Source organism: Macaca thibetana, chromosome 3 (assembly GCF_024542745.1).
Source record: "Macaca thibetana thibetana isolate TM-01 chromosome 3, ASM2454274v1, whole genome shotgun sequence".
In the NCBI taxonomy this organism is placed as follows: Eukaryota; Metazoa; Chordata; class Mammalia; order Primates; family Cercopithecidae; genus Macaca; species Macaca thibetana.
Window position 1 is genome coordinate 144,774,430 of NC_065580.1, and position 25,952 is coordinate 144,800,381.

General features: G+C 54.7%; 1 protein-coding gene across 5 annotated transcripts in view; it reads left to right on the forward strand.

Moving 5' to 3' along the window:
• TNRC18 (trinucleotide repeat containing 18) overlaps window positions 1-25,952 on the forward strand; it is a 123,367-nt gene that overhangs the window by 18,136 nt on the left and 79,279 nt on the right. For 4 of the 5 annotated variants that reach the window (XM_050783935.1, XM_050783936.1, XM_050783932.1 and 1 more), the window contains exons 2-4: window positions 11,403-11,558; window positions 14,799-14,942; window positions 15,990-17,654. In XM_050783935.1, coding sequence (XP_050639892.1) covers window positions 11,438-11,558; window positions 14,799-14,942; window positions 15,990-17,654 — 1,930 coding nt within the window. In that variant the 5' untranslated portion in view covers window positions 11,403-11,437. Of the gene's footprint in view, window positions 1-8,821; window positions 8,965-11,402; window positions 11,559-14,798; window positions 14,943-15,989; window positions 17,655-25,952 lie in introns of those variants that run through there. The other variant, XM_050783934.1, reaches the window with a different exon arrangement.

Consider the following 25,952-nt stretch of genomic DNA (forward strand, 5'->3'; position numbering starts at 1 on the left):
TTGCCTGCCTCGGCCTCCCAAAGTGCTGGGATTACAGGCGTGAGCCACCGCGCCTGGCCCTAGTATTTGTTGTTTATGTCTGGCTTATTTCACTCAGCTTCATGTCCTCAAGGTACATCCATGTTGTAGAATGTATTGGATTGTCCTTCCTTTTTAGGGCTGAATAATATTCCACTGGCTGGATGGACCCCATTTTGTTTATTGATTCATGGATGGACACGTGGGTTCTTTCCACCCTTGACTATTGTGAATAGTGATGCTGTGAACATAGGTATACAAATATATGTTCGAGTTTTGGATTTCAGCGTCTGCATACTTTTCTATTTTTTAAAATAGAAACAGGGTCTCATGAGGTTGCCGAGACTGGTCTCAAACTCCTGACCTCAGATGATCCTCCTGCCTTGGCTTCTCAAAATGTTGAGATTACGGGCATGAGCCACTGTGCCTGGCCTGATTTCTGTATACTTTTTATTTTTATTTTTATTTTTGAGACAGAGTCTTGGCTCTTTGCCTAGGCTGGAGTGCAGTGGCCCAATCTCGGCTCACTGCAACCTCCATCTCCCAGGTTCAAGGGATTCTCCTGCCTCAGCCTCCTGAGTAGCTGGGATTACAGGCATGCACCACCACACTTGGCTAATTTTTGTATTTTTAGTAGAGACAGCGTTTTACCATGTTGGCCAGGCTGGTTTCAAACTCCTAACCTCAAGTGATCCACCCACCTCGGCCTCCCGAAGTATTGGGATTACATATGTGAGCCGCAGTGCCTGGCCCTGGCTAACTTTTGTATTTTTAGTAGAGACGAGGTTTTGCCATGTTGTCCAGTCTGGTCTTGAACTCCTGAGCTCAAGTGATCCTCCTGCCTCAACTTCCAAAGTGCTGGGATTATGGGTGTGAGCCACTGTGCCCGGCCTAATTTCTGTATACTATTTTTTTTTGAGACAAAGTCTCACTCTATCGCCCAGGCTGGAGTGCAGTGGCACAATCTCGGCTCAGTGCAACCTCCACCTTCCAGGTTCAAGCAATTCTCCTGCCTCAGCCTCCCAAATAGCTGGGACTACAGGCGCACGTCGCCACACCTAATTTTTTTTTTTTTTGTATTTTAGTAGAGACGGAGTTTCACCGTGTTGGCCAGGCTGATCGTGAACTCCTGAGCTCAATCTTCCTGCCTCGGCCTCCCAAAGTGCTAGGATTACTGGCCTGAGCCGCCGTGCCCTGCCGTTTCTGTATACTTTTTAGAGACACCTTTTCATTTTACACACAAGTGTGCATGCGCTGCTGGGGTTTTGATGGGGATTACATGGAATCTGCAGATCATTTTGGTTGCAGGAGCATCCCAGTAGATAGGTCTGCCTGTTTCCTTAGGAGGGATCCCCAGAAGTGGGTCTGGGCGCCTGCAGTCCTCGGTAAGCCTTGTGGATTTGTTTTCGAAAAGCTGGAGATGAATTGGCTCAGTTGTCATCCTTCCTGGGCAGCTATAACCACCCAGCGCCCTCCACAACTAGAAGCAAAAATTTGCTGATTTGATGGAATGGAAATGACATCACTGTTTTAATACTTCTTTGTAATGCTGATGGCGTTGAAATTTCGATGGAGTTTGGCCATTTATAGGTTCTCTTTTTCAAATTACCTGGGATTTTTTTTTTTCTTCCTCAAGCCAGAGTCTTGCTCTGTCACCCAGGTTGGAGTGCAGTGGCACAACCTCAGCTCACTGCAACCTCCACTTCCCAGGTTCAAGCAATTCTCCTGCCTCAGCCTCCTAAGTAGCTGGGATTACAGGCGCCTGCCACCACACCCAGCTAATTTTTGTATTCTTAATAGAGATGGGGTTTTACCACGTTGGCTAGGCTGGCCTTGAACTCTTGACCTCGTGATCCAACCACCTTGGCCTCCCAAAGTGCTGGGATTATAGGCATGGGCCACTGCACCCAGCCCTGCCTGGGATTCTTACAACATTCTCAGAATCTTTATACAGCCAGAGTGATAACCCATTCTTTGGCTTAGATATTACAGAATTCTCTGGATCTTGGGATCCGTGGCAGTTTGAAGGTCATTCTATCCGGAGGGTCCTTGCAGGATTTTTAGCTATCTTGGAAACACCTACATCACCTGTCAGTGCTTGGGGCCAGAATAATGTCTTTCTGGGTGACAATTCTGGTTTGATTAAGTCTATGAAGATGCTCTCATCATCTGTTGACATAAGGAATGCAGCTTTTTTTCTTTTTTTTTTTTTTTTTTTTTTTAAAACAGCCAGGGTCTCACTCTTGCCCAGGCTGGAGTGCAGTGGCACAGTCTTAGCTCAATACTTCTAATTCCTGGGCTCAAATGATCCTCCCGCCTTCAACCTCCCGAGTAGCTGGGACTACAGGTGTGCACCACTAAGCCTGGCTAATTTTTAAATTTTTTTTGTATAGATTGCTGGGGGGGGGGTCTTGCTAGGTTGCCGAGGCTGGTCTTGAACTCCTGGCCTCAAACGATCCTCCTGCTTCGGCCTCCCAAAGTCCTAGGATTAATAGGTGTGAGCCACCAGACCGCGCAGTCTGGGATGCAATTGTTGTGAGAGGTCAAGATGTTTCCAAAAATGAAGATAAAGCAGGTGAGGTGGTTTGGGAGGCCAAGGCGGGCGGATCATCTGAGGTCAGGAGTTCAAGACCAGCCTGACAACGTGGAGAAACCGCCGTCTCTACTAAAAATACAAATTTAGCTGGGCCTGGTGGTACATGCCTGTAATCCCAGCTACTCGGGAGGCTGAGGCAGGAGAATTGCTTGAACCCAGGAGGTGGAGGTTGCGATGAGCCGAGATCACGCCATTGGACTCCAGCCTGGGCAACAAGAGCGAAACTCTGTCTCAAAAAAACAAAGTGAAGATTAAATGTTATGTGTTTGATTATGAAGGGCTGTTTGGGATTGAAAATGTGCAGCCTATGCCTGATGAATGCTTCTGCTCTGTCTGGGTGCGGCTGAGTGGAGAAGTGTAGGTTTGGGAGTCAGAGCCTCAGTCTCCTTATCTGTAGAAGGGACACCAGTCCCTCTCCCAGTTGACAGGAGTGGGGAGCACAGGGTAGAGAAGCAGGTCCCAGAGAAGCCTGCAGGGAAGGCCGGGGCTCCCTTCCTCTAGCTAATCAGGACCTTGCCCCATTCCACACCATAAATACTATTTTCTTTTCTCTTTTTGTGTGTGTGTGTGTGTTTTTTTTTTTTTTTTTTTTTTTTTTTTTTTTTTGAGACAGAGTCTCAGTCTGTTGCCAGGGCTGGAGTGCAGTTGCACTGTGTTGGCTTACTGCAACTTCCGTCTCCTGGGTTCAGGCAATTCTCCTGCCTTAGCCTCCCGAGTAGCTGGGATTACAGGCGTCCACCACCACGCCCGGCTAGTTTTTATATTTTTAGTAGAGACGGGGTTTCACCATGTTGGCCAGGCTGGTCTGAAACTCCCGACCGCCAGGTGATCCGTCTGCCTCGGCCTCCCAAAGTGCTGGGATTACAGGCGTGAGCCACCACGCCTGGCGGCATAAATATTATTTTCTGATTTTTTTTTTGTTGTTTGTCCTTTTGAGACGGGGTCTTGCTCTGTCACAGGCTGGAGTGTGTTGGCGCGATCTCGGCTTACTGCGCCCTCCGCCTCCCGGGCTCAAGCCATCCTCCCACCTCAGCCTCCTAAGTAGCTGGGATTACAGGCCCACACCGCCATGCATGGCTAATTGTTTTTAATTTTTGTAGAGATGGAGTCTCACTGTGTTGCCCAGGCTGGTCTCAAACTCCTGACCTCAAGTGATCTGTCTGCCTTGGCCTCCCAAAGTGCTGGAATTACAGGCATGAGCCACTACACCCGTCCTAAAATAAGTTTTTTTGGGATGGGGTCTTGCTCTGTTGCCCAGGCTGCTCTTAAACTCCTGGTTATCCTCCCACTTTGGCCTTCCAAAGTGTTGAGATTATAGACATGAGCCACAGTGCCCAGCTCCTACCATAAATACGACTTGAGTACCTCCTATGTGCAGCATAGGACTGGGAATAGAAAATAACCTGTAGCACTCCTAGTAATGCTGGGGTGAGCAATCTGGCCAAATGTGGCCCACGTCCTGTTTTTATAAAGAAAGTTTTATTGGTACAGAGCAACGCCCAGTTGTTTACTGTCTGGGTGCTTTCCTTTCAACAGGCAGCAGACACCCTTTCAAAGAAAAACTTGCTGTCTTAAGTGGGCAGAGACGATAAGGAACTAACACCTGTGATAACAGGTGATAGGCACTGGAGAAAAACATTTCAGGAAAGGGCGTGGTGGGGTAAGTTGCAACGTTAAAAAGGCAGTTAGGGAAGGCTGAGCTATAAGAGAAGGGAGTGAGGGAGTTAGGGTATAGACAGGCGGGAATGTGCAGGGTCTTCCCTGTATCTGGAGGGAGGACCTGATTCAGGGCGAGGTGCAGAGGTGGCTGGAGCTACTCTGGACCAGCCCATTGACAGTGACAAAGCCTTCTGGTTCTTTGCTGTGCAAGAAACTGATGTCATCGTCACCATGATCACATGCAGCCTCCCGCCCTGACTGGAACCAGGGAGAACTTCAGGTGCCCACCATACAGTTTCTGGAAGGGTCCCCAGCAGCTCTACTGTTGCAAAGGGAAGATTGCATTGCTGGGCCAGGCATGGTGGATGGATCACTCGGCCTCCCAAAGTGTTGGGATTACAGGCGTGAGCCACCGCACCTGGCCTTAGTTTTAATTTTATATATATATATATATATATATTTTTTTTTTTTTTTTTTTGAGACGGAGTCTTGCTCTGTCGCCCAGGCTGGAGTGCAGTGGCGCGATCTCGGCTCACTGCGAGCTCCACCTCCCGGGTTCACGCTATTCTCCTGCCTCAGCCTCCCGAGTAGCTGGGACTACAGGCGCCTGCCAACTCGCCCTGGCTAGTTTGTTTGTATTTTTTTTAGTAGAGACGAGGTTTCACCGTGTTCGCCAGGATGGTCTCGATCTCCTGACCTCGTGATCCACCCGTCTCGGCCTCCCAAAGTGCTGGGATTACAGGCTTGAGCCACCGCGCCTGGCCAATATATATATTTTTTGAGACAGGGTCTTGCTCTGTCTCCCAGGCTGCACGCAATCTCAGCTCACTGCAGCCTCAGCCTTCTGTGTTCAAGCGATCCTCCCACCTCAGCTTCCAGAGTAGCTGGGTTACAGGCGTGCACCACCACACCCGGTTAATTTTTTTGTATTTTTTTTTTTTGTAGAGATAAGAGTCTCTATCAGCCCAGGCTGGTCTTGAACTCCTGGGCTCAAGTGATCTGCCCACCTTGGCCTCAGGTAGTGCTGAGATTAAAGGTGTGAGCCACCACACTGGGCTAGAGCTTGCATTTTTTTTTCATGGAGGTGAAATTCACATAGTATACAATTAACCATTTGAAACGTGCACCCTTCAGTGGTATTTGGTGTACTCATCCTGTGTAATCACCATCTATCTGTGGTTTCAAAATTGAATATTTATTTGAGAGAGAGTCTCACTCTGTCGCCCAGGCTGGAGTGCAGTGGCATGATCTCGACTCACTGCACCCTCTACCTCCTAGGTTCAAGCGATTCTCCTACCTCAGCCTCCTGAGTAGCTGGGACTATAGGGACACGCCACCATGCCTGGCTAATTTTTGTATTTTAAGTAGAGATGGGGTTTCACCATGTTGGTCAGGCTGGTCTAGAACCCCTGACCTCAGGTGATCCGCCCGCCTCTGCCTCCCAAAGTGCTGTGATTACAGGCATGAGCCACCACTCCCAGCCCTGAATTTTTATTTTAAGCAAGGATAAATGGCATTTTGCTAGAAGCAGTCACGGACTCTGACGTCGTAGTAGGTGCTTAGCTTCTCTGAGCTCCAGAGTTTATAACCATAAAGAATAACAATAATCATAGACCAGACACAGTGGCTCAGGTCTGTCATCCCAGCACTTCGGGAGGCCAAGGTGGGAGGATCGCTTGAGTCCAGGAGTTCTAGACCCCAGACTGGGCAACATAATGAGATCTTGACTCTATGAAAAAAAATTAAAAGTAGCTGTACATGGTGGTGCATGCCTGTAGTCCCAGCTACTCAGGAGGCAAAGGTGGGGCAATTGCTTGAGCCTGGGAGATTGAGGCTGCAGTGAGTCATGATTGCACCACCTCAGCTCCCCAGGTAGCTGGGTCTACAGGCGCCTGCTACCACGCCAGCTAATTTTTGTATTTATAATAGAGATGGGGGGGGTTTCACCATATTGGCCAGGCTGGTCTCGAACTCCTGACCTCAAGTGATCCGCCTGCCTTGGCCTCCCAAAGTGCTGGGATTATAGGTATGAGCCATCGTGCCCGGCTGTGTGTTTTAGATTTTTTTTTTTTTTTTGAGACACAGTGTCGCACTGTCGCCCAGGCTGGAGTTCAGTGGTGCGATCTCGGCTCACTGCAGCTTCCGCCTCCTGGGTTCAAGCAATTCCCTTGCCTCAGCCTCCCAGTAGCTGGGATTACAGGTGCGTGCCACCACGCCCAGCTAATTTTTGTATTATTAATAGAGACAGGGTTTTACCACGTCTGCCAGGCTGAACTCCTGGCCTCAAGTGATCCGCCCACCTCGGCCTCCCAAAGTGCTGGGATGGCAGACCTGAGCCACTGTGTCTGGTCTATGATTATTGTTATTCTTTATGGTTCACAGGTGTGAACCACTGTGCCCAGCTTTGTGTTTTAGGTTTTGACAGTCATTGGTCTTCGCTTCTAAGGTGTCGGGTGAGATAATTACCGGGGTGAGCAGGCGGCAGCCAGTTACTTGATTTGGGGAGCTAGGTCTTGAGCTCAGCCTAGGGCGGGAGGCAGGGAGACCCCCATACCGCAGGTTGGCATGAGGGATTCCAACCAAGTCTTTGGAGAGGCCAGTGAGCTCTGGGCCTAACTCTGAGTGAGCCCTGACACCCTGCGGCCTGCACCCTTCTTGGTGAAACGGGGGGATGGCAACTGCTCGGTCCTTGGGTGTGGGTGTGAGCAGTGGGTGGGGTGGGGGGCACTGTGGGGGGTTGGGGTACAGTGTAGAGATACAAGGAGACAAGGCAGGATGGCCTGTGCTTCCTCAGGGTTTATTTTAGAGCCTCTCTTGTGGGTTGCGGGATGCCTTGACCCTCTCCTCGTCCTAATGTGAATTTCTTTGCTTTGGCCCTGGGAACACTGGAAATCTCATTTATGGCCAGGCGCGGTGGCTCACACCTGTAATCCCAGCACTTTGTGAGGCCAAGGCAGGAGGATTGCTTGAGGCCAGGAGTTTGAGATCAGCCTGGGCAACACAGCAAGATCCCATCTCTGCAAAAAAGAAAAAAAAATTAGTTGGGCATGGTGGTGTGTGCCTGTGGGCCCTGCTACCCAGGAGGCTGAGGCTAGAGGATTGATTGAGCTCAGGATTGGAGGCTGTAGTGAGCCATGATTGAGCCACTGTAGTACAGTGTGGGTGAACAGAGAGAGACCCTGTCTTTAAAAAAAAGAGGCCGGGCGTGGTGGCTCGCTCCCGTAATCCCAGCACTTTGGGAGGCCAAGGCAGGAGGATTGCTTGAGGCCTGGAGTTTGAGACCAGCCTGGGCAACATAGCAAGACCCTATCTCTGAAAAAAATAAAAAGAAAAAAATTAGGTGGGTGGCCAGGCACAGTGGCTCATGCCTGTAATCCCAGCACTTTGGGAGGATGAGGTGGTTGGATCACCTGAGGTTGGGAGTTCAAGACCAGCCTGACCAACATGGAGAAACCCCATCTCTACTAAAAATACAAAATTAGCCGGGCGTGGTGGTGCATGCCTGTAATCCCGGGTACTTGGGAGGCTGAGGCAGGAGAATCGCTTGAACCTGGGAGGCGGAGGTTGTGGTGACCCGAGATCGTGCCATTGCACTCCACCCTAGGCAACAAGAGTGAAACTCCATCTCAAAAAAAAAAAAAAAAAACAAAAATTAGTTGGGCCTGATGATGTGTGCCTGTGGTCCCTGCTACCCAGGAAGCTGAGGCTAGAGGATTGATTGAGCTCAGGAGTTGGAGGCTGCAGTGAGCTGTGATTGAGCCACTGCACTGCAGCCTGGGTGAACAGAGTGAGACCCTGTCTCTAAAAAAAGAAAACACTTAGCGATCGGATAATCCCCAATACAAGTATGCCCTGGGTGGCAGGTCACAGGTGGCAGGTTCCAGCCACTGTGATGTGGCAGGAAGTGAGGCAGCTAGTCCCCGCTTTCAGGGAGGGAACTCTCGGGAAGACAGAGGCATGAAATACACAAGGAGGCTGGCAGATCTGTTTCTGAGGGGCCGTGGATGGTCACAGTGTCACTTGGGGCCTGCTTGGGTTGTGTGGTTGTTGGGGGCTTCTCTGGGGCCCAGGGAGGCCTGAGGTGGGAGTGAAGGAGGAGGGTTCTAGGAGGCCTGGGAGCTCGTGCCTGAGGGGCCAGGCAGGAAAGCGGGCAGGCACGGGGATGTGACCAGGGAGAAGTTTGTTCTGGAGAGAGAGGTGGGGGCGGGTGATGGGCGAGTGCTGGCCTTATTGCCCTAGCTGAGTAGGGATCGTGTGTCCATTTTACAGAGTTGCAAACTGAGGCCCTGGGAACGGCACTGACTTGCTGGGGATGCTGGGGGTTCCCAGATGCCCCGCCCAGCCCGGGAGGAGGGGCTTTGGGTGCCGTTGAGCCCTGTGGCTGGCAGGAGCCGTTGGCTGGCATCCGGGCCTGGGTGCTGCTGGGCGGGTTTCACAAGCCCGGTCAGGGGCCGGCCTGGGCCGCTAGGCTTCCGTGCAGCCTGGGGCAGGAAGAGCTGGCGGCTGATGTAAGCTCTTGCGCAAACCCTGGCTGCTGGCTTCCGGAGCCTTCTACCCATCCGCCTGCCACAGCAAGGCGGAAGCCCGGGGCTCGGCAGGGCTCAGAGGCCCTGCTGCCCCGGCTTGGGCCGCATGGATGGACTGACTGGCCACCGAGGCCCTGGGGCCCAAGGGCTTGGCGCTGGAGTCCGGTGAGGGGGCTGGGCCTGGCTGGACTGGAGTGTTGGGGTCCGGACATGGGGCGGTGGTGACAGGGCATGTGGTCAGAGGGCACCCCCTGCTGCTCTGCCCACTCCTGTCTCTGGTGCCCAAGGTGGAGGCCCTGCCTTTCTCTGCCTCAGTTTCCCCACATGTACCCCAAAGAAGCTGGGTTGGACATTCTGGGATCTCTTACGGTACTTGTTGACTATGGGTCTCATGCTGGTATTTAGCCTCAGATGGAGTTTATCACACGCTTTGGGCTGCATTCCCAAGCAACCCGACTCCGGGAAGACCCGGGCCCGGCATGCCAGGGGTCGCTACCGGCCTCACACTGTCCACAGGCCGGGCCTTGATCAGAAGGACTTGGGCGGTCACTGAGGCCATTTGTTGGGGAGCCGGGGGGCACTTGGGACCCAGAGGCTGGACTTGGGCTTGTGAGCTCCCACAGGCTGGACCGGGGCCATCTGGGAGCCCGCATCTCCTGCAAAGCCACATAACTTATCCGTGCCACCTGTAAACAGTGTCCACGACACAGGGACTTAAAGGAGGTGGCTCTAGGGTACACACGGAATCCCTCCGCTGGGGGCTGGCTTTGCTGCCACCTACCTGAGGGCGTTGCCGGGAGGGTTTGAAATCACCTGCACGGTGCCTGGTGCATGCCAAGTTTTAGTGAATCGGTGCCACGGCTGGTTATGGTTGTTGTTATTTATATTTTGAGTCCAGGTCTTATTCTGTGGTCCGGATTGGAGTGCAGTGTGAAAACCTCACTCACAGCCCACCGCAGTCTCCAACTCTTGGGCTCAAGCCATCCTCTCGCCTCAGCCTCCAGAGACGACAGGCGAGAGCCACCTTGCCTGGCCTGTTGTCATTATTTATCGTTATATATATATATATATATTTTTTTTGAGACGGAGTCTCACTCTGTCGCCCAGGCTGGAGTGCAATGGCATGATCTCAGCTGACTAACCTCCGCCTCCTGGGTTCAAGTGATTTTCCCGCCTCGGCCTCCCGAGTAGCTGAAATTACAGGTGCCTGCCACCACGCCCAGCTAATTTTTTGTTTTTGTTTTTGTTTTTTTGAGACGGAGTCTCACTCTGTCACCCAGGCTGGAGTGCAGTGGCGCGATCTCGGCTCACTGCAACCTCTGCCTCCTGGGTACAAGGGATTCTTCTGCCTCAGCCTCCCAAGTAGCTGGGACTACAGGTGCCCGCCACCATGCCCAGCTAATGTTTTGTATTTGTCTTTTTAGTAGGGACAGGGTTTCACCATGTTGGCGAGGCTGGTCTCTAACTCATGACCTCGTGATTCGCCTGCCTCAGCCTCCCAGAGTGCTGGGATTAGAGGCGTGAGCCACCGCGCCCGGCCTCATTATGTTGTTACTGTGATTAAACATATGCTTCCTTCCTTGTCATTCCCAGAGGGAGGCATTTTTATCCCCATTTTGTTGATACGCAAACTGAGACCTGGTAAGGGAAGCCCCTTGCCCCAGGGCCTGCATGCTTCTCTCTGACCTGTTACCCAGAGGCCTGCCAGGGTCTTCCCTTAGAAGGGGTGGCGTTTGGGGCTTGTGGGACAGTGCCTTGGGTGGCAGCTGGGAGGCACCCTGTCCGATGTGGGCCTGCCCATGTGGGGTGTGGCGGGGCTGGCTGTGGCTTCCACCCCGGCCCCAGCTGATTTCCATCATCTTTCTGAGCAGCAGTCAGCCTGTGGCCCCTATAGGCAGTAACCCCAGGTGTGTGGGGCCTGCTGTCTGCAGGGGTTGCCCTTGATGGGGCTCCCTTAGTGACCCCCATGTCTGCCACTCCATGCATTCACAGATTCATCCCCTAAGCCACTGTGGCTCGGTGGTGCCAAGTCCCTGCTTTCTGGCTGTGTGACCTGGCACTTCCCATCTCTGAGCCTCACTTTCTTTGTCTGTTAAATGGGCACACGGGGCTGGCTAGGGCTGCCGTGGGAGGTCATTCTCCGGCTGGAGGGTGGGTGTCCTCTCGGCCTGCAGAGCTCAGCATATGAGCCACCCGCCTGTGAGTCCCCCACCGCCTTGCCCTGTGGCCTCTGGAAGTCCCAGTGCCCCACCGACTTCAGGATTCCCCCTGCAGATGGGGAGAACGGTGCCAAGCCGGATCTGGGCTGGTTGGGCGGCAGGGGTAGAAGGCCCTCCTCTGAGGGTGTGGGGTGCCGAGGGCTGAGGGTCTGCTGTTGGGGGCTTCCTGCCATCTTGTGCTTTCTCAAGCCCTGGGTCTGGTTGGGTTGACCCAGGCCCATCCTGCGGCCCAGGGGTGGGGCCGGAGCAGGGGAACCCTCTTGGTCAGTTGGCCATTATCAGTTCCACACAGTTGGGGAGAGGCGGGGGTCTCGGGGTGGTGGGCTGGGGCGGCGGCGCTGGCCTGACTGGCTGCCTGACGGTCCTCCCAACTTCTCTCTGCAGGCGAGGCCTTCTTGGGCAGTTTTGTGGCCAGCGGGATGGGGCCCTCGGCCTCATCCCATGGGAGCCCGGTGCCACTGCCCTCTGACCTCTCCTTCCGCTCCCCAACCCCTAGCAACCTGCCCATGGTGCAGCTGTGGGCTGCCCACGCCCATGAAGGTAAGGAGCATGCCGGGGTCGGGGCTGAGGGCTGCTGGGCTGACGTCCCAGCCACTCTGGCCACTTCATATGCCCCTCTATTGTCATCACTGAGCTGGGGCTGGTGGGCCCCAGGTCACCTGGCCTCCCTGTCATTTCTCAAACGCTCAGGGCTTCCTGTTGTCACAATCACAGGGCTTTTGTACGAGCTGTTCTCTCTCCTTCCAGCCTGACACCCCATGCCACAGACCACTTTCCATTTCTCCTCCAGCTCAGCTCAGAGACCCCCTCTTCCCCACCCCCTTCCATCACTCTCTTGTGACGACAGATTATCTGATCCTTCATGAACCCCTGCTTTCCCACCGGAGTGAGCCCTGAGTGCAGGGCCTGGTTTGATCTACTCAGCACTGTATCCTTGGTGCACAGTAGGCTCATTAATAATTAGAGGAGCAGGCCGGGCGTGGTGGCTCACAGCTGTAATCCCAACACTTTGGGAGGTTGAGGTGGGAAGATCACTTGAGGGCAGGCGTTCGAGACCAGCCTGGGCAACATAGCGAGACCCCATCTCTAAAAAAAAAATTTCCCGGAGCCTGGGGACCTGGGGCTGTTGGGGCCTCTTCTTTTGCATTTCTGCAGCCATGCCCCTCAATGTAGGGGCTCTGCAGGCCTGGCTTCCCCCAGGCCATGAGCAGATTCTGGATTTCTGTAGAGCCTCACTTTCATTCTCTGCCTGTAAAGGAATGGGCCTGAGGACCTCTGAGCTCCTCCTCTCCTCCTTTGACAGGTTCTGGATGTTGGGCGCTAGGTACCTCCTTCCTCCTTCCTCCTCCCTCCTCCCAGGTGTCCTGTAGGTGCTCATGGTTCCTGGAAGGTTACAGCCCTGGAGCTCCTGCTGCAGGCTTAGGGCTCTTCTGGCCCTCCCCAGCTACTGTCCCTCCCCTTCTTCCAGTGGGGTCAGGTCTGACCGAGTGCTCACCGTCATCCCGAATCCTGTGGCTACTGCGTTCAGCCCAGGAGGAGACAGGTTCAGCCAGAGGCGTCCCCAGCCACAGGACCCTATCCAGTCCTTACAGTACGGTGCCCGTTGTACAGATGAGGTCAGCGAGTCTGCTCCTCCTGGACACTCTGGGGAAGGCATCTGAATCCAGGCACGAGGGTGTCTGGCCTGCACAGAGGGGGCCTTCTAGGCTGGGGTCCCACCTGAGCCTGCCACTTTAACCAGCCAAGGCAGGTGCCTGGGCGAGAAGAGCCTGCCTCTCGGGCCTGTCTGCCAGCAGCTCGTTACCTCTGTCTCCCTGAGACTTCCTTTTCTCTTTGGCCAACAAATCCTAGTAATGACCGCAAACACACAGGGTGCTTACCACAGCCCAGTGCACACTCAGCTCACTTCAGCCTCAGAGCCAGCCCTGCCTGGGGGAGGGACTGTTAGGCCCTTATTTTTACAGACAGGGTCTTGCTCTGTCGCCCAGGCTGGAGTGCTGTGGTGCAATCTCGGCTCACTGAAACCTCTGCCTCCCAGGCTCAAGCCATTCTCCCACCTGAGCCTCCTGAGTAGCTGGAACTATAGGTGCATACCATCACACCCAGTTAACCACTAGATTTTGTTTTGGTGGAGTCGGGGTTTCACCATGTGTCCCAGGCTGGTCTTGAACTGCTAGGCCCAAGCGATCCCCCCACCTTGACCTCCCAAAGTGCTGGGATTATAGGCATGAGCCACTGTGCCTGGCCTATTAAGCCCATTAGGTCCATTTTACAGACGGGAGAGCAGAGACCTGGTGCCTGTGTGGGAGTGCTGTTTTTTTTTTTTTTTTGTTTGTTTGTTTGTTTGTTTAGACGGAGTCTCGCTCTGTCGCCCAGGCTGGAGTGCAGTGGCCCGATCTCAGCTCACTGCAAGCTCCGCCTCCCGGGTTCACGCCATTCTCCTGCCTCAGCCTCCGGAGCAGCTGGGACTACAGGCGCCCGCCACCTCGCCCGGCTAGTTTTTTGTATTTTTTTTTAGTAGAGACGGGGTTTCACCATGTTAGCCAGGATGGTCTCGATCTCCTGACCTCGTGATCCACCCGTCTCGGCCTCCCAAAGTGCTGGGATTACAGGCTTGAGCCACCACACCCGGCCTGTTTGTTTTTTATTGGTTGTATTTTTAAATTTTTTTTAATTTTTTGAGATGGAGTCTTGCTCTGTCGCCCAGGCTGGAGTACAGTGGCACGATCTCGGCTCATTGCAACCTCTGCCTCCCGGGTTCAAGCGATTTTCCTGCCTCAACCTCCTGAGTAGCTGGGATTACAGGCGTGCACCACCACACTTGTAATCCCAGCACTTTGGGAGGCTGAGGTGGGCGGATCACTTGAGGCCAGGAGTTCCAGACCAGCCCCACCAACATGGTGAAACTCCTTCTCTACTAAGAATACAAAGATGAACCGGGTGTGGTAGCAGGCGCCTGTAATCCCAGCTCCTCGGGAGGCTGTGGCAGGAGGACCTCTTGAACTCAGGAGGCGGAGGCTGCCGTGAACCGAGATCCTGCTACTGCACTCCAGCCTGGGCCACAGAGTAAGACTCTGTCTCCAAAAAAACAAAACAAACAAAAAATTGTGAATAGTTGAAGTCAGCAGGTCCTGATGCTGGGCATTGCTGGTGGGGGGTCTTTGGGGAGGCGGGGAGGATCTTTGGTGGGGGGAATTCCTTCCTGGCAGCTTCTGCCTGGGAGACCCAGCAGCTGAAGATGCTGGGTCCTCTGAGGTTCAGAGAAGGCAAGTGACCAGCTTGGGGTGACACAACAGAGAAAGGGCCCGTGTTAGGCTGAGGTTAAGAGTCCTGGCTCCAGGGTTTGATGGCCTCGGTCCAAAGCCAGGCAGCTCTGCTGTATCTCCTTGGGCAAGTGGCCTTCTCTGAATTTTCTCATCTTTAAAGTAAGGACATTAAGTCTCTTCCTCGTAGGTCGTTTCTGAGGTTTAAATGAGGATGACAGTGGCAAAGCTCTTGGTCATGTTTGGTAGACTGTTATCGGGCCCTGCTAGTTGGATCCATTCTGATCCTCTTCCTGTGGGGACTGGAGACCCCATCCTCCCATGAGGGCTTCCTGGGCCTGGAGAGAGACCCAGGGTTGGGGAGCAGGGGAATGCCCTGAGGAGCTGCTGTTAAACCTCGAAGCTCCCTACACCAGCGGTCACCTGCCGAAATAGTTTATTTCCAGGAGCTGGAAGGAAGCTCCTGGTGGGCAGCACAAATTGGCCCGGCCCAGCTTTTCTCTTTTCTCTGTTACAGGCTTCTCCCACCTGCCCAGCGGGCTGTACCCATCCTACCTCCACCTGAGCCACCTGGAGCCCCCCAGCAGTGGGAGCCCCCTCCTCAGCCAGCTGGGTCAGCCCAGCATTTTCGATACCCAGAAAGGTCAGGGGCCAGGAGGAGGTAAGACTGTGGAGTCCGGGGTGGGGGGTGGCACAGGGGCCTTCTGACAGGCTTCTGGGGCCTTTGGCAGCATCCAGCTAGCCACCAGCTCTGTCCAGGATGCTTGCTTTTTTTTTTTTTTTGAGACAGGGTCTCACTATGTTGCCCAGGCTGACGTACCCCACCACACCCAGCTGACTTTTTAACTTTTTGTAGAGGTGGAGTCTTGCTGTGTTGCCCAGGATGGTTTCAAACTCCTGGCCTCAAGCAATCCTCCTACCTCGGCTTCCCAGAGTGCTGGGATTACAGATGTGAGCCTCAGATGCTCTTTTGAGACCTGAGTCCCTAAGACCCCCACAGACTCCTTGGGCCCACCCACAGCCCTGGGTGCCTTCTGGTCACACTCTCCTCTTCGGGGCCCTGCTAGGCCTTCTGGGAAGCTCTGAAAACAACCCCTGGTCTTTCCTTTTACAGATGAGGAAACTGAGGCACGGGAAGGGTAGATTTAAACTTGGTTCTAGATATTTCCAGAGCCTGCACTCTCTAGCTGGGTTGCCCATTTCTTCTCTTCTTGCCCTGGGGAGATGCCTTGCCTTGCTGTGAAACCTCGGGGCTCCCTGCACCAAACTAGTTTAATTTCCAAGAGAAAGCACTGGGCCGAGTGCGGCTCACGCCTGTAATCCCAGCACTTTAGGAGGCTGAGACAGGTGGATCACCTGAGGTCAAGAGTTCAAGACCAGCCTGACGAACATGGTGAAACCCCGCCTGTATTAAAAATACAATAATTAGCCGTGCATGGTGGGGTGCGCCTGTAATCCCAGCCACTCGGGAGGCTGAGGCAGGAGAATCGCTTGAATCCAGGAGGCAGTGAGCCAAGATTGCGCCATTGCACTGCAGCCTGGGCGACAAGAGCGAGACTGTCTCAAAAAAACAAAAAAACAAAAAAACAAACAAAAAAAACACTGGGGGAGGCATGGGTTGGCCCAGCTCCCTCTCAGGTGTCCTCCTCCGCCCAGGCAGGGGTGGGAGGTGGCGCTCTCTCACTGCCTGCTGCTCTCTTCTCTGCAGACGGCTTCTACCTGCCCACCGCGGGGGCTCCGGGCGCCCTGCACTCTCACGCGCCCTCGGCCCGGACCCCTGGCGGCGGCCACTCCTCGGGCCCCCCTGCAAAAGGCTCGTCGTCGCGGGACGGTCCAGCCAAGGAGCGGGCGGGCCGCGGCGGGGAGCCGCCTCTGCTGTTTGGCAAGAAGGACCCGCGCGCCCGGGGCGAGGAGGCCTCGGGGCCACGCGGCGTGGTGGACCTGACCCAGGAGGCGCGTGCGGAGGGCCGCCAGGACCGGGGGCCCCCGCGCCTGGCTGAGCGCCTGTCGCCCTTCCTGACTGAGTCCAAGACCAAGAACGCGGCACTGCAGCCGTCGGTACTAACCATGTGCAACGGCGGCGCCGGGGACGCGGGGCTGCCCGCGCTGGTGGCCGAAGCGGGGCGCGGGGGTGCTAAGGAGGCCGCCCGGCAGGACGAGGGCGCGCGGCTGCTGCGGCGCACGGAGACGCTGCTACCCGGGCCGCGCCCCTGCCCCTCACCGCTGCCCCCGCCGCCTGCGCCCCCCAAGGGGCCTCCCGCACCCCCCGCGGCCACCCCCGCCGGTGTCTACACCGTCTTCCGCGAGCAGGGCCGTGAGCACCGCGTGGTGGCGCCCACCTTCGTGCCTTCTGTAGAGGTCTTCGACGAGCGCCCCGGGCCCATCCAGATCGCATCCCAGGCGCGTGATGCCCGGGCCCGCGAGCGTGAGGCTGGTAGACCAGGGGTCCTGCAGGCGCCCCCCGGCTCCCCGCGGCCTCTGGACCGGCCCGAGGGCCTGCGCGAGAAGAACTCGGTCATCCGCTCGCTCAAGCGGCCGTCGCCTGCAGATGCCCCCACGGTGCGGGCTGCACGCGCCTCCCCGGACCCCCGCGCCTACCTGCCTGCCAAGGAGCTGCTCAAGCCCGAGGCGGACCCGAGGCCCTGCGAGCGTGCGCCCCGCGGCCCAGCCGGTCCTGCAGCCCAACAGGCCGCCAAGCTCTTCGGCCTGGAGCCCGGGCGCCCCCCGCCCACCGGCCCTGAGCACAAATGGAAACCCTTCGAGCTGGGCAACTTCGCCACCACGCAGATGGCCGTGCTGGCTGCGCAGCACCACCACAGCCGCGCCGAAGAGGAGGCCGCCGTGGTCGCTGCCTCCTCCTCCAAGAAGGCCTACCTGGACCCTGGGGCTGTGCTGCCCCGCTCAGCGGCCACCTGCAGCCGGCCTATCGCCGACATGCACTCTACAGCCCACGGGCCTGGAGAGGCCTCTGCCATGCAGAGCCTTATAAAGTACAGTGGCAGTTTCGCCCGGGAGGCTGTGGCCGTGCGCCCTGGTGGCTGTGGCAAGAAGAGCCCTTTTGGAGGTTTGGGCACCATGAAACCCGAGCCTGCGCCCACCTCTGCTGGTGCCCCCCGAGCCCAGGGCCGACTCCCACACTCTGGAGGCCCTGCAGCGGGTGGCAGCCGGCAGCTGAAGCGAGACCCGGAGAGGCCCGAGAGCGCCAAGGCTTTTGGGCGCGAGGGCTCTGGTGCCCAGGGTGAGGCAGAAGTGCGACACCCGCCCGTGGGCATTGCAGTGGCTGTGGCCCGGCAGAAGGACAGTGGTGGCAGTGGCCGGCTGGGGCCTGGGCTGGCGGACCAGGACCGCTCTCTGTCGCTGAGTAATGTCAAAGGTAGGTCCTGGGTCTCTACCCCAGCCCCTTCCTTTCCTTGTTTTGTGCCACCCCGACATTCCATTTCTCCATCTCCCTTTCCACCTTCCCTGGCACACCCTCACATCTCCCTGCCTTCCAAGCACCATTTGTCCTTTCTCTCACTTGTGGGCTGTGGCCGCTTTTAGAAGTTTATTGGTTTTTCCTTTGTGCACATAGAAAAATGTGTAAAATACGGCCGGGCGCGGTGGCTCAAGCCTGTAATCCCAGCACTTTGGGAGGCCGAGACGGGCGGATCACGAGGTCAGGAGATCGAGACCATCCCAACATGGGCTAACATGGTGAAACCCCGTCTCCACTAAAAAAAATACAAAAAACTAGCCGGGCGAGGTGGCGGGCGCCTGTAGTCCCAGCTATTCGGGAGGCTGAGGCAGGAGAATGGCGTGAACCCGGGAGGCGGAGCTTGCAGTGAGCTGAGATCCGGCCACTGCATTCCAGCCTGGGGGACAGAGCGAGACTCCGTCTCAAAAAAAAAAAAAAAACTAGCCGGGCGAGATGGCGGGCGCCTGTAGTCCCAGCTACTCGGGAGGCTGAGGCAGGAGAATGGCGGGAACCCGGGAGGCGGAGCTTGCAGTGAGCTGAGATCCGGCCACTGCACTCCAGCCTGGGCGACAGAGCGAGCCTCCGTCTCAAAAAATAAAAAAAAAATAAAAAAAAAAAAAAAAAAAGAAAAATGTGTAAAATACAGAAAAAGAGAACAAAGGAAAAGGGCCATTATATTTTCTCAATACCCTGAGTCTTTCTGTGTCTTCTTCTGAATTCATTTTATGGTGCAATGTGCTTCTACCTGCAGAGCCCCTGGTGCATATAGGATCTTGGGCCTCTGTGTCTTTTCCCGAATGTTACCGTGTGGGTCCTTTCCCTTCGTTATTGCTAAGTCTTTATAAGTACAATTTTTTTAATGGCCTTAAATGTTCTGCTGAGAGCATGTACCGTGGTTCCGTTCTCCATTTCCTTGGTAGGCATTTTATTTGTTCCTTCTCCGATGTTTTCTGTTCCGAACGTTGCTTTCGGTCTGTGTGCATTGAACCTTCATGATATTTTTAGTCATTTCCTGAGAATAGATGGTCTTGGGAATAGACAAATATCAAACGTTCAATTTTAAGTCATCAAGGGACCTAACTGCGCCTTACTGATTCCAGTGGCCTCAGTACCTAGCCATCCTGGGCTCTGGCACGTAGTAGGTGTTTGATGGATGAGTGAATGAGTGTTTGAGGAACAGACAGAAACTGGGGTTCCGACATCCTCACCATCTTGATACTTCGTACCTGAGTGACTTTTTAGGTAGAGAGTTTACGTGCCTGTAAGCGGTTTATGAGTCTCTGTTATATTTTGGATTCTTCAGAATTGTTTTATTTATTTATTTATTTTTGAAACAGAGTTTCGCCCTTGTTGCCCAGGCTGGAATCCAATGGCAGGATCTCAGCTCATGGCAACCTCCGCCTCCCAAGTTCAAGTGATTCTCCTGGCTCAGCCTCCCGAGTAGCTGGGATTACAGGCATGCGCCACCATGCTCGGCTCATTTTGTATTTTTAGTAGAGACGGTTTCTCCAAGTTGGTCAGGCTGGTCTCAAACTCCTGACCTCAGGTGACCCACCCATCTTGGCCTTCCAAAGTGCTGGGATTACAGGCATGAGCCACTGCGCCCGGCCTGTTTTATTTTTTAGTTTATAAATTATTATTTTGTCTTAGAGATAGGGTCTTGCTCTGTCACACAGGCCGTGGTGCAGTGGTGCAATCATAGCTTAGTGTAGCCTTGACCTCCTGGGTTCAAGTGATCCTCCCGCCTCAGCCTCCCAAGTATCTGGGACCGCAGGTATGTGCCACCACACCTGACTAATTTTTTCTTTTTCTTTTTTTTTTTGGAGACAGAGTCTTGCACTGTTGCCCACACTGGAGTACTGTGGTGCCATCTTGGCTCACTGCAATCTCCACCTCCTGGGTTCAAGCAATCCTGCCTCAATCTCCCCAGTAGCTGGGATTACAGGCGTGCATCACCACGCCTGGCTAATTTTTGTATTTTAAGTAGAGATGGGGTTTTGCCATATTGGCCAGGCTGGTCTCAGACTCCTGACCTCAGGTGATCTGCCTGCCTTGGCCTCCCAAAGTGCTGGGATTACAGGCGCGAGCCACCGGGCCCAGCCAATTTTTTCATTTTTTTGTAGAGACAGGGTCCTCTTGTGTTGCCCAGGCTGGTCTCGAACTCTTGGCCTCAAGTGTTCCTGCTCTGGCCTCCCAAATTGCTGGGCTTACTTACAGGGGTGGCCACCACTGTGCCCGACCACAACTTGAGTTTTTATTTTTTTAAACTGTTGCTGCCAGGTAGGCCTGGGTGACAGAATGAAACCCTATCTCAGGAAAAAATAAAACTAAAATGAAAAGAATAAGAAGGTTGATAATTTCAGTAGGGGAGGATAGTGCATTTCTGTAAGTTTTGAGCGTTTCTGCAGATCTTGGCTGGCAGTCAAATTTCCTGTGTCCCTTCTTGTCTAGTTTGCTGTTGGGATTCCTCCTGGGATTTTGGGGGGAGTTCACATCTGAGGTGTGTTTGTTGGAACTCCTGACTTGGTCTGTCCGGAAGGTGGCCCACTGTTGAGCCAAGACCCCCGCCTGAGACTGTGTTTAGCCTGCGTGGTGTGAGGTTGCAGGCTGGAGTAAGGGCCAGGGAAGTGATGTTCGGCTGCTTCTAGAGGCTTGACAGTCAGCCTCTTCCCCCAGCCCCATGAGCCCAGCCCACGTCCCATGCTCACTTGCTGGGAGCTCACACCTGTCCCAGTGTCTGGGTCCTTGTTTGTGGCACCCACAGGACTCCTTTCCCTTCGTGTCCCAGACTCTACTACTGCAGGCTGCATAGGCACCATGGGTGCCTATCTTCTGGGGCTCCGTCCTTCCCCAGCCTGGCCTTCCAGGCCTACCTGGGCTTGGACCTTGGTCCATGGCAAGTGGCATGGCTGGGTCCTGTCACCACCACCTCCTACTTCCACTGTCTCAACCTTGTTTTCCCAGACAGCCCAGGAGGGCACAGGCCACCCTCGTCACACCAGCCCTGCCTCCCCAATGTTCGTGTACACCATGGCTGCAGAGGACCCTGTAGATGCCACTCTGTGTTCCCCTCCCAGAGTCCACCCCGACCCGCTACTCTGAGGATGGGAGTCTGGGCCTCTCTGGCTGAATCTCCTACTTGTGTTACTTTTTTTTTTTTTGAGACGGAGTCTTGCTCTGTTACCCAGGCTGGAGTGCAGTGGCACGATCTCAGCTCACTGCAACATCCGCCTCCCGGGTTCAAGCGGTTCTTCTGCCTCAGCCTCCCAAGTAGCTGGGACTACAGGCACGCGCCACCACACTTGGCTAATTTTTGTATTTTTTAGTAGAGACAGGGTTTCACCATGTTGGCCAGGCCAGTCTCAAACTCCTGACCTCAAGTAATCCGCCCGCCTTGGCCTCCCAAAGTGCTGGGATTACAGGCATGAGCCACCGCATCCGGCTTTTTTATTTTTTTGAAACAGAGTTTTGCTCTGTTGCCCAGGCTGGAATGCAGTGGCACGATCTTGGCTCACTGCAACCTCTGCCTCTCGGGTGCAAGTGATTCTCCTGCCTCAGCCTCATGAGTAGCTGGGTCACAGGCACCTGCCACCATGCCCAGCTAATTTTGTATTTTTTAGGTAGAGATGGGGTTTCACTATGTTGGTCAGGCTGGTCTCGAACTCCTAACCTCAAGGGATCTGCCCGCCTTGGCCTTCCGAAGTGCTGGGATTACAGGCGTGAGCCACTGCGCCCGGCCAGCTGTGTCACTTTCCCACCACCTTGACGCGTGCCCCAGCTGGTCCTGGGTATGTGATGCTGGACCTCCTGCCTGCAGCGCCCTTCCCACTTCCTGCACGGCCACGTCTCCTCATCCTCTGTGCCTTCACCTCCCCGTGGAGCCACCTTGGATGGGGGCTGCTTTGGCCGAGCTCCAGATGCTCCTGCCTTCTGGGGATGGCCCTGGAGTCTTTGGATTTTGAGTTGGGAGGTGGGGCTCTGTCAGGCTTGTCTTGGAATTCTCTTCATCCAGCAGGACTGGCTCAGTGAGCGATGCTCAGTGAGTGTTTGCTGACTGACTGAATGAGCACACGGTCCTGTGTGGAGCTCCGGGGAGCCAGGGAAGCCCCGCTACACTCTGACCCTGGAGCTTTGCACGAGCATCGGCCTTATTCTGGGACAGAAGGAGGAAGCGGCCAATAGCCCTTGGATTGGAGGTGGCCATTTGGTGATAGAAAAGTCTCCTGCCCAGAGCTTTGGGGCTGGGGGGCCCTGGGAGGCAGGAGATCTCTTTGAGCCTTTCTCTGGAAGGATCCTCCTGTCGCATGGGGTGGCACCTTTGTTGGGGGCTCACGGTCAGTGGAGTCCATCTGAGATCCCAGAGTACCTGTCTGTGTCCAAGAGGCCGTGAATGTGTGTGTGTGGAGGGGAGGGGGACAATGTGAATGTGAGAGAGGGAGGGAGGGTGTGCCAGAAGTTTGAGATGAGATGTTTGGGGATTTATCTGAAGCCGCCCTTCTCTGTTGGTGCTGATGTTTGAAAGTCGGTGACTGGTTGGGGGCCGGGCATGGTGGCTCACGCCTGTAATCCCAGCACTTCGGAAGGCCAAAGTAGGAGGATCACTTGAGCTTAGGAGTTTAAGGCCAGCCTGGGCAACCTAGCAAGACCTTGTCTCTACAAAAAATAAAATAAAAATAGTCTGGGCGTGGTGGCTCAAACCTGTAATCCCAGCACTTTGGTAGACCGAGGCAGGTGGGATCACCCGAGGTCAGGAGTTTGAGATCAGCCTGGCTAACGTGGTAAAACCGCATCTCTACTAACTAAAAATACAAAATTAGCCGAGCATGGTGGCACATACCTGTAATCCCAGCTATCTGAGAGGCTGAGGCAGGAGAATCGCTTGAACCCGGGAGGAGGAAGTTGCAGTGAGCTGAGATCGTGCCATTGCACTCCAGCCTGGGCAACAGAGCGAAACTCCACCTCAAAAAATGAAAAAATAAAAAATAAAAAAATCATCTGGGTATGCTGGTGTGTCTGTAGTCCCAGCTACTCAGGAGGCTGAAGTCGGAGGATAATTTGAGCCCGGGAGGTCAGGGCTGCACTGAACTATGCTTGTACTACTGCACTCCAGTCTGGGCAACAGAGTGAGAACCCGTCTCTAAAAGAATAAAAAAGTACGTGGCTGGATTCTTTCTGTCCTTAAAAAAAAAATCCCATAAGAAGTGGTCATTTCTCTCTGGGCAGCCCAGTCTGAATGCTGAGCAGCTTTGAAAGGAGGGAGGAGAGAGACGCACTGGGGTGCCTGTGCCTGGGCAGTTCTCCCAGCTGAGGACAGTCAGGTTGTCACCCTGGTCTCCTGGGGTCTCGCCCCAGTCTCTTGCTTTTTGGAGCGAGCCCTCTCCCTCTGTCAATGGTTTTAAGTCCAGGCTCTGCCCTTTGTAGCTACGTAACCTCGAACAAGAGCCTTGAGCCCTCTCGGCTCTGGGGGCAGCTCATCTGCTTGATGCCAGGTAGGCTGACGGGCACATAGTGGGCCTCTCTCTCATCTGCTCATATTTAGGCATTAGGGTCTTAGAGTGCGCCTGCCTGTACAGGGGAGCCCTGGGTCCTCCTGTCCTCACATAGGATCTAGGTCTGGCCTTAGGCTGTCTTGGACCTTGAGATGGATGAAGGACAGGCATTACTTACATTTGTGAGCCCCACGCAGTCAGAGCCCCCACGCCCGAGAACCCAGGAACCCTAAGAGTCATCCTTGCTAGATGCAGCGACTCATGCCTGTAATTCCAGCTCTTTGGGAGGCCAAGGTGGGTAGATCGCTTGAGCTCAGGAGTTGGAGACTAGCGTGGGCAACACAGTGAAACCCCAGCTCTAAAAAAAAAAAAAAAAAAAAAAAAAAAAAAAAAAAAAAAAAAGCCAGGCACGGTGGCTCACGCCTATAATCCCAGCACGTTGGGAGGCTGAGGCGCGTGGACCACAAGGTCAGGAGTTCAAGACCAGCCTGGCCAAGATGGTGAAACCCCATCGCTACTAAAAATACCAAAAAAATTAGCAGGGCGTGGTGGCGGGCGCCTGTAATCACAGCTACTTGGGAGGCTGAGGCAGAGAATCGCTTGAATCCGGGAGGTGGAGGTTGCAGTGAGCTGAGATCATGCCACTGCACTCCAGCCTGGGTGACAGAGACTCCACCTCAAAAAAAAAATAATAATAATAAAATAAAAATAAACGATCCGAGCATAGTGGCGTGGCACCTGTAGTCCCAGCTACAGGGAGGCTGAGGCAGGGGAGGATCACTTGAGCCCAGCAGGTCGAGGCTGCAGTGAGATTGCACCACTGCGCTCCAACCTGGGTGACAGAGTAAGATCCTGTCCCCCAACCGCCCCCCAGGAAAGAAAGCAATCATTGCCATTGAGCCAGCAGCCTGTATGAACAGACAGCTCCATGAGGCCTCCTGTGAGGACGTGGACCTGTGCAGAGGAGGGGCTGTTACTCTCCCCGTTCACAGATGGGGAGACTGAGGCCTGCAGGGATGAGGCAAGGCTGAGTGGGGAACCCTGAGCTGAGCTTTGTCTCTCCCACCTCTTCACTGGCCCATCACCTCTAGGGTGGGACCAGGTCTGGGAGGGAGGGGCTGTGGGGATGTCCCCACCTCCAGCATCACAGGGGGTGGCTGGGGGTGCAGAGCCAGGTGTACGCCATGGTGTTGGTGACAAGCCTGCTGGGGCCTCTATCCCTTCACGGCCCCCCCACCATCCACTTCCCCGGACCCCTGGAGAGCAACCCTATCTGGAGCTGTTCAGAGAGAGGCCAGGAAGGGGTTGCCATGGGAACGGGGCCTCTGCGTGATCCTTGGGCTCCTAATGGCTGCAGTGTGGGGCGTGTGACCTGTGATGGGGGTCGTTAGCGCTGCAGACTGGGGGGCTTTTGCTGCACGACACCCTCACCCCACCATGGGCCCTGGGGTGGGGCTGGGCCTCTGGGCGGCCTGCAGATAGGGGACAGCAGTGACGTGGCTAGACAGGGCCGTGTGGCACTCCCTACATGGGGCCGTGTATGTTGGCAGTCAGCAGGGCCGACTTGGACGCTGATCCCAGCCATGACGCGTCCATGTTAGTCTTGTGACCTGGGCGTGTTTCTTTATCTCCCTGTGCCTCAGCTTCCTCATCTGGAAGATAGGGATGAGGGCTGGGATCTACCTCCTGGGTTGATGGTGATTGAGTTCATGTGTGCAAAGTGGCCTGGTGCCCTACTGGGCACAGGGACAGCCTCTGTTTATTTATCCACTTTATCTTATTTTTAATTTATTTTTATTTTATTTTATTTATTTGATGGAGTCTGGCTCTGTCGCCCAGGCTGGAGTGCAGTGGTGTGATCTTGGTTCACTGCAACCTCCCTCTCCCAGGTTCAAGTGATACTCCTGCCTCAGCCTTCTGAATAGCTGGGATTACAGGCACCTGCCACCATGCCCAGCTAATTTTTGTTTTTTTGTTTTTTTTTTTTTTTTTTTTTTGAGACGGAGTCTCGCTCTGTCGCCCAGGCTGGAGTGCAGTGGCCGGATCTCAGCTCACTGCAAGCTCCGCCTCCCGAGTTTACGCCATTCTCCTGCCTCAGCCTCCCGAGTAGCTGGGACTACAGGCGCCCGCCACCTCGCCCGGCTAGTTTTTTGTATTTTTTAGTAGAGACGGGGTTTCACTGGGTTAGCCAGGATGGTCTCCATCTCCTGACCTTGTGATCGCCCGTCTCGGCCTCCCAAAGTGCTGGGATTACAGGCTTGAGCCACCGTGCCCGGCCAATTTTTGTATTTTTAGTAGAGACAGGGTTTCACCATGTTAGCCACTCTGGTCTTGAACTTCTGACCTTGGGTGATCCGCCCACCTCGGCCTCTCAAAGTGCTGGGATTCCAGGCGTGAACCACCATGCCCGACCTGAGTTTACTTCTCTTTCTTTCAGTCTTTCCTTCTTTCTTTCCTTCTTTTTTTCTATTCTTTCTCTCTTTTTTTCTTTTTTTGGAGACAAGGTCTCACTCCGTCGCCCAGGTTGGAGTTCAGTGGTTCTGTCATGGCTCACTGCAGCCTTTAGAACACAGATAGTGTTCAATAAGCAGAATAGCTGTGTGGAATCAAGAGAAGCGTGATGGAGCAGAGGTGGTCGGGGGGGGCTTCCTGGAGGAGGTGGCACTTGAAGCTGAGCTCTGATGGTGGAGGTCCAGGTGGTGGGAATGGTGTGTGTGTGGCCCAGAGG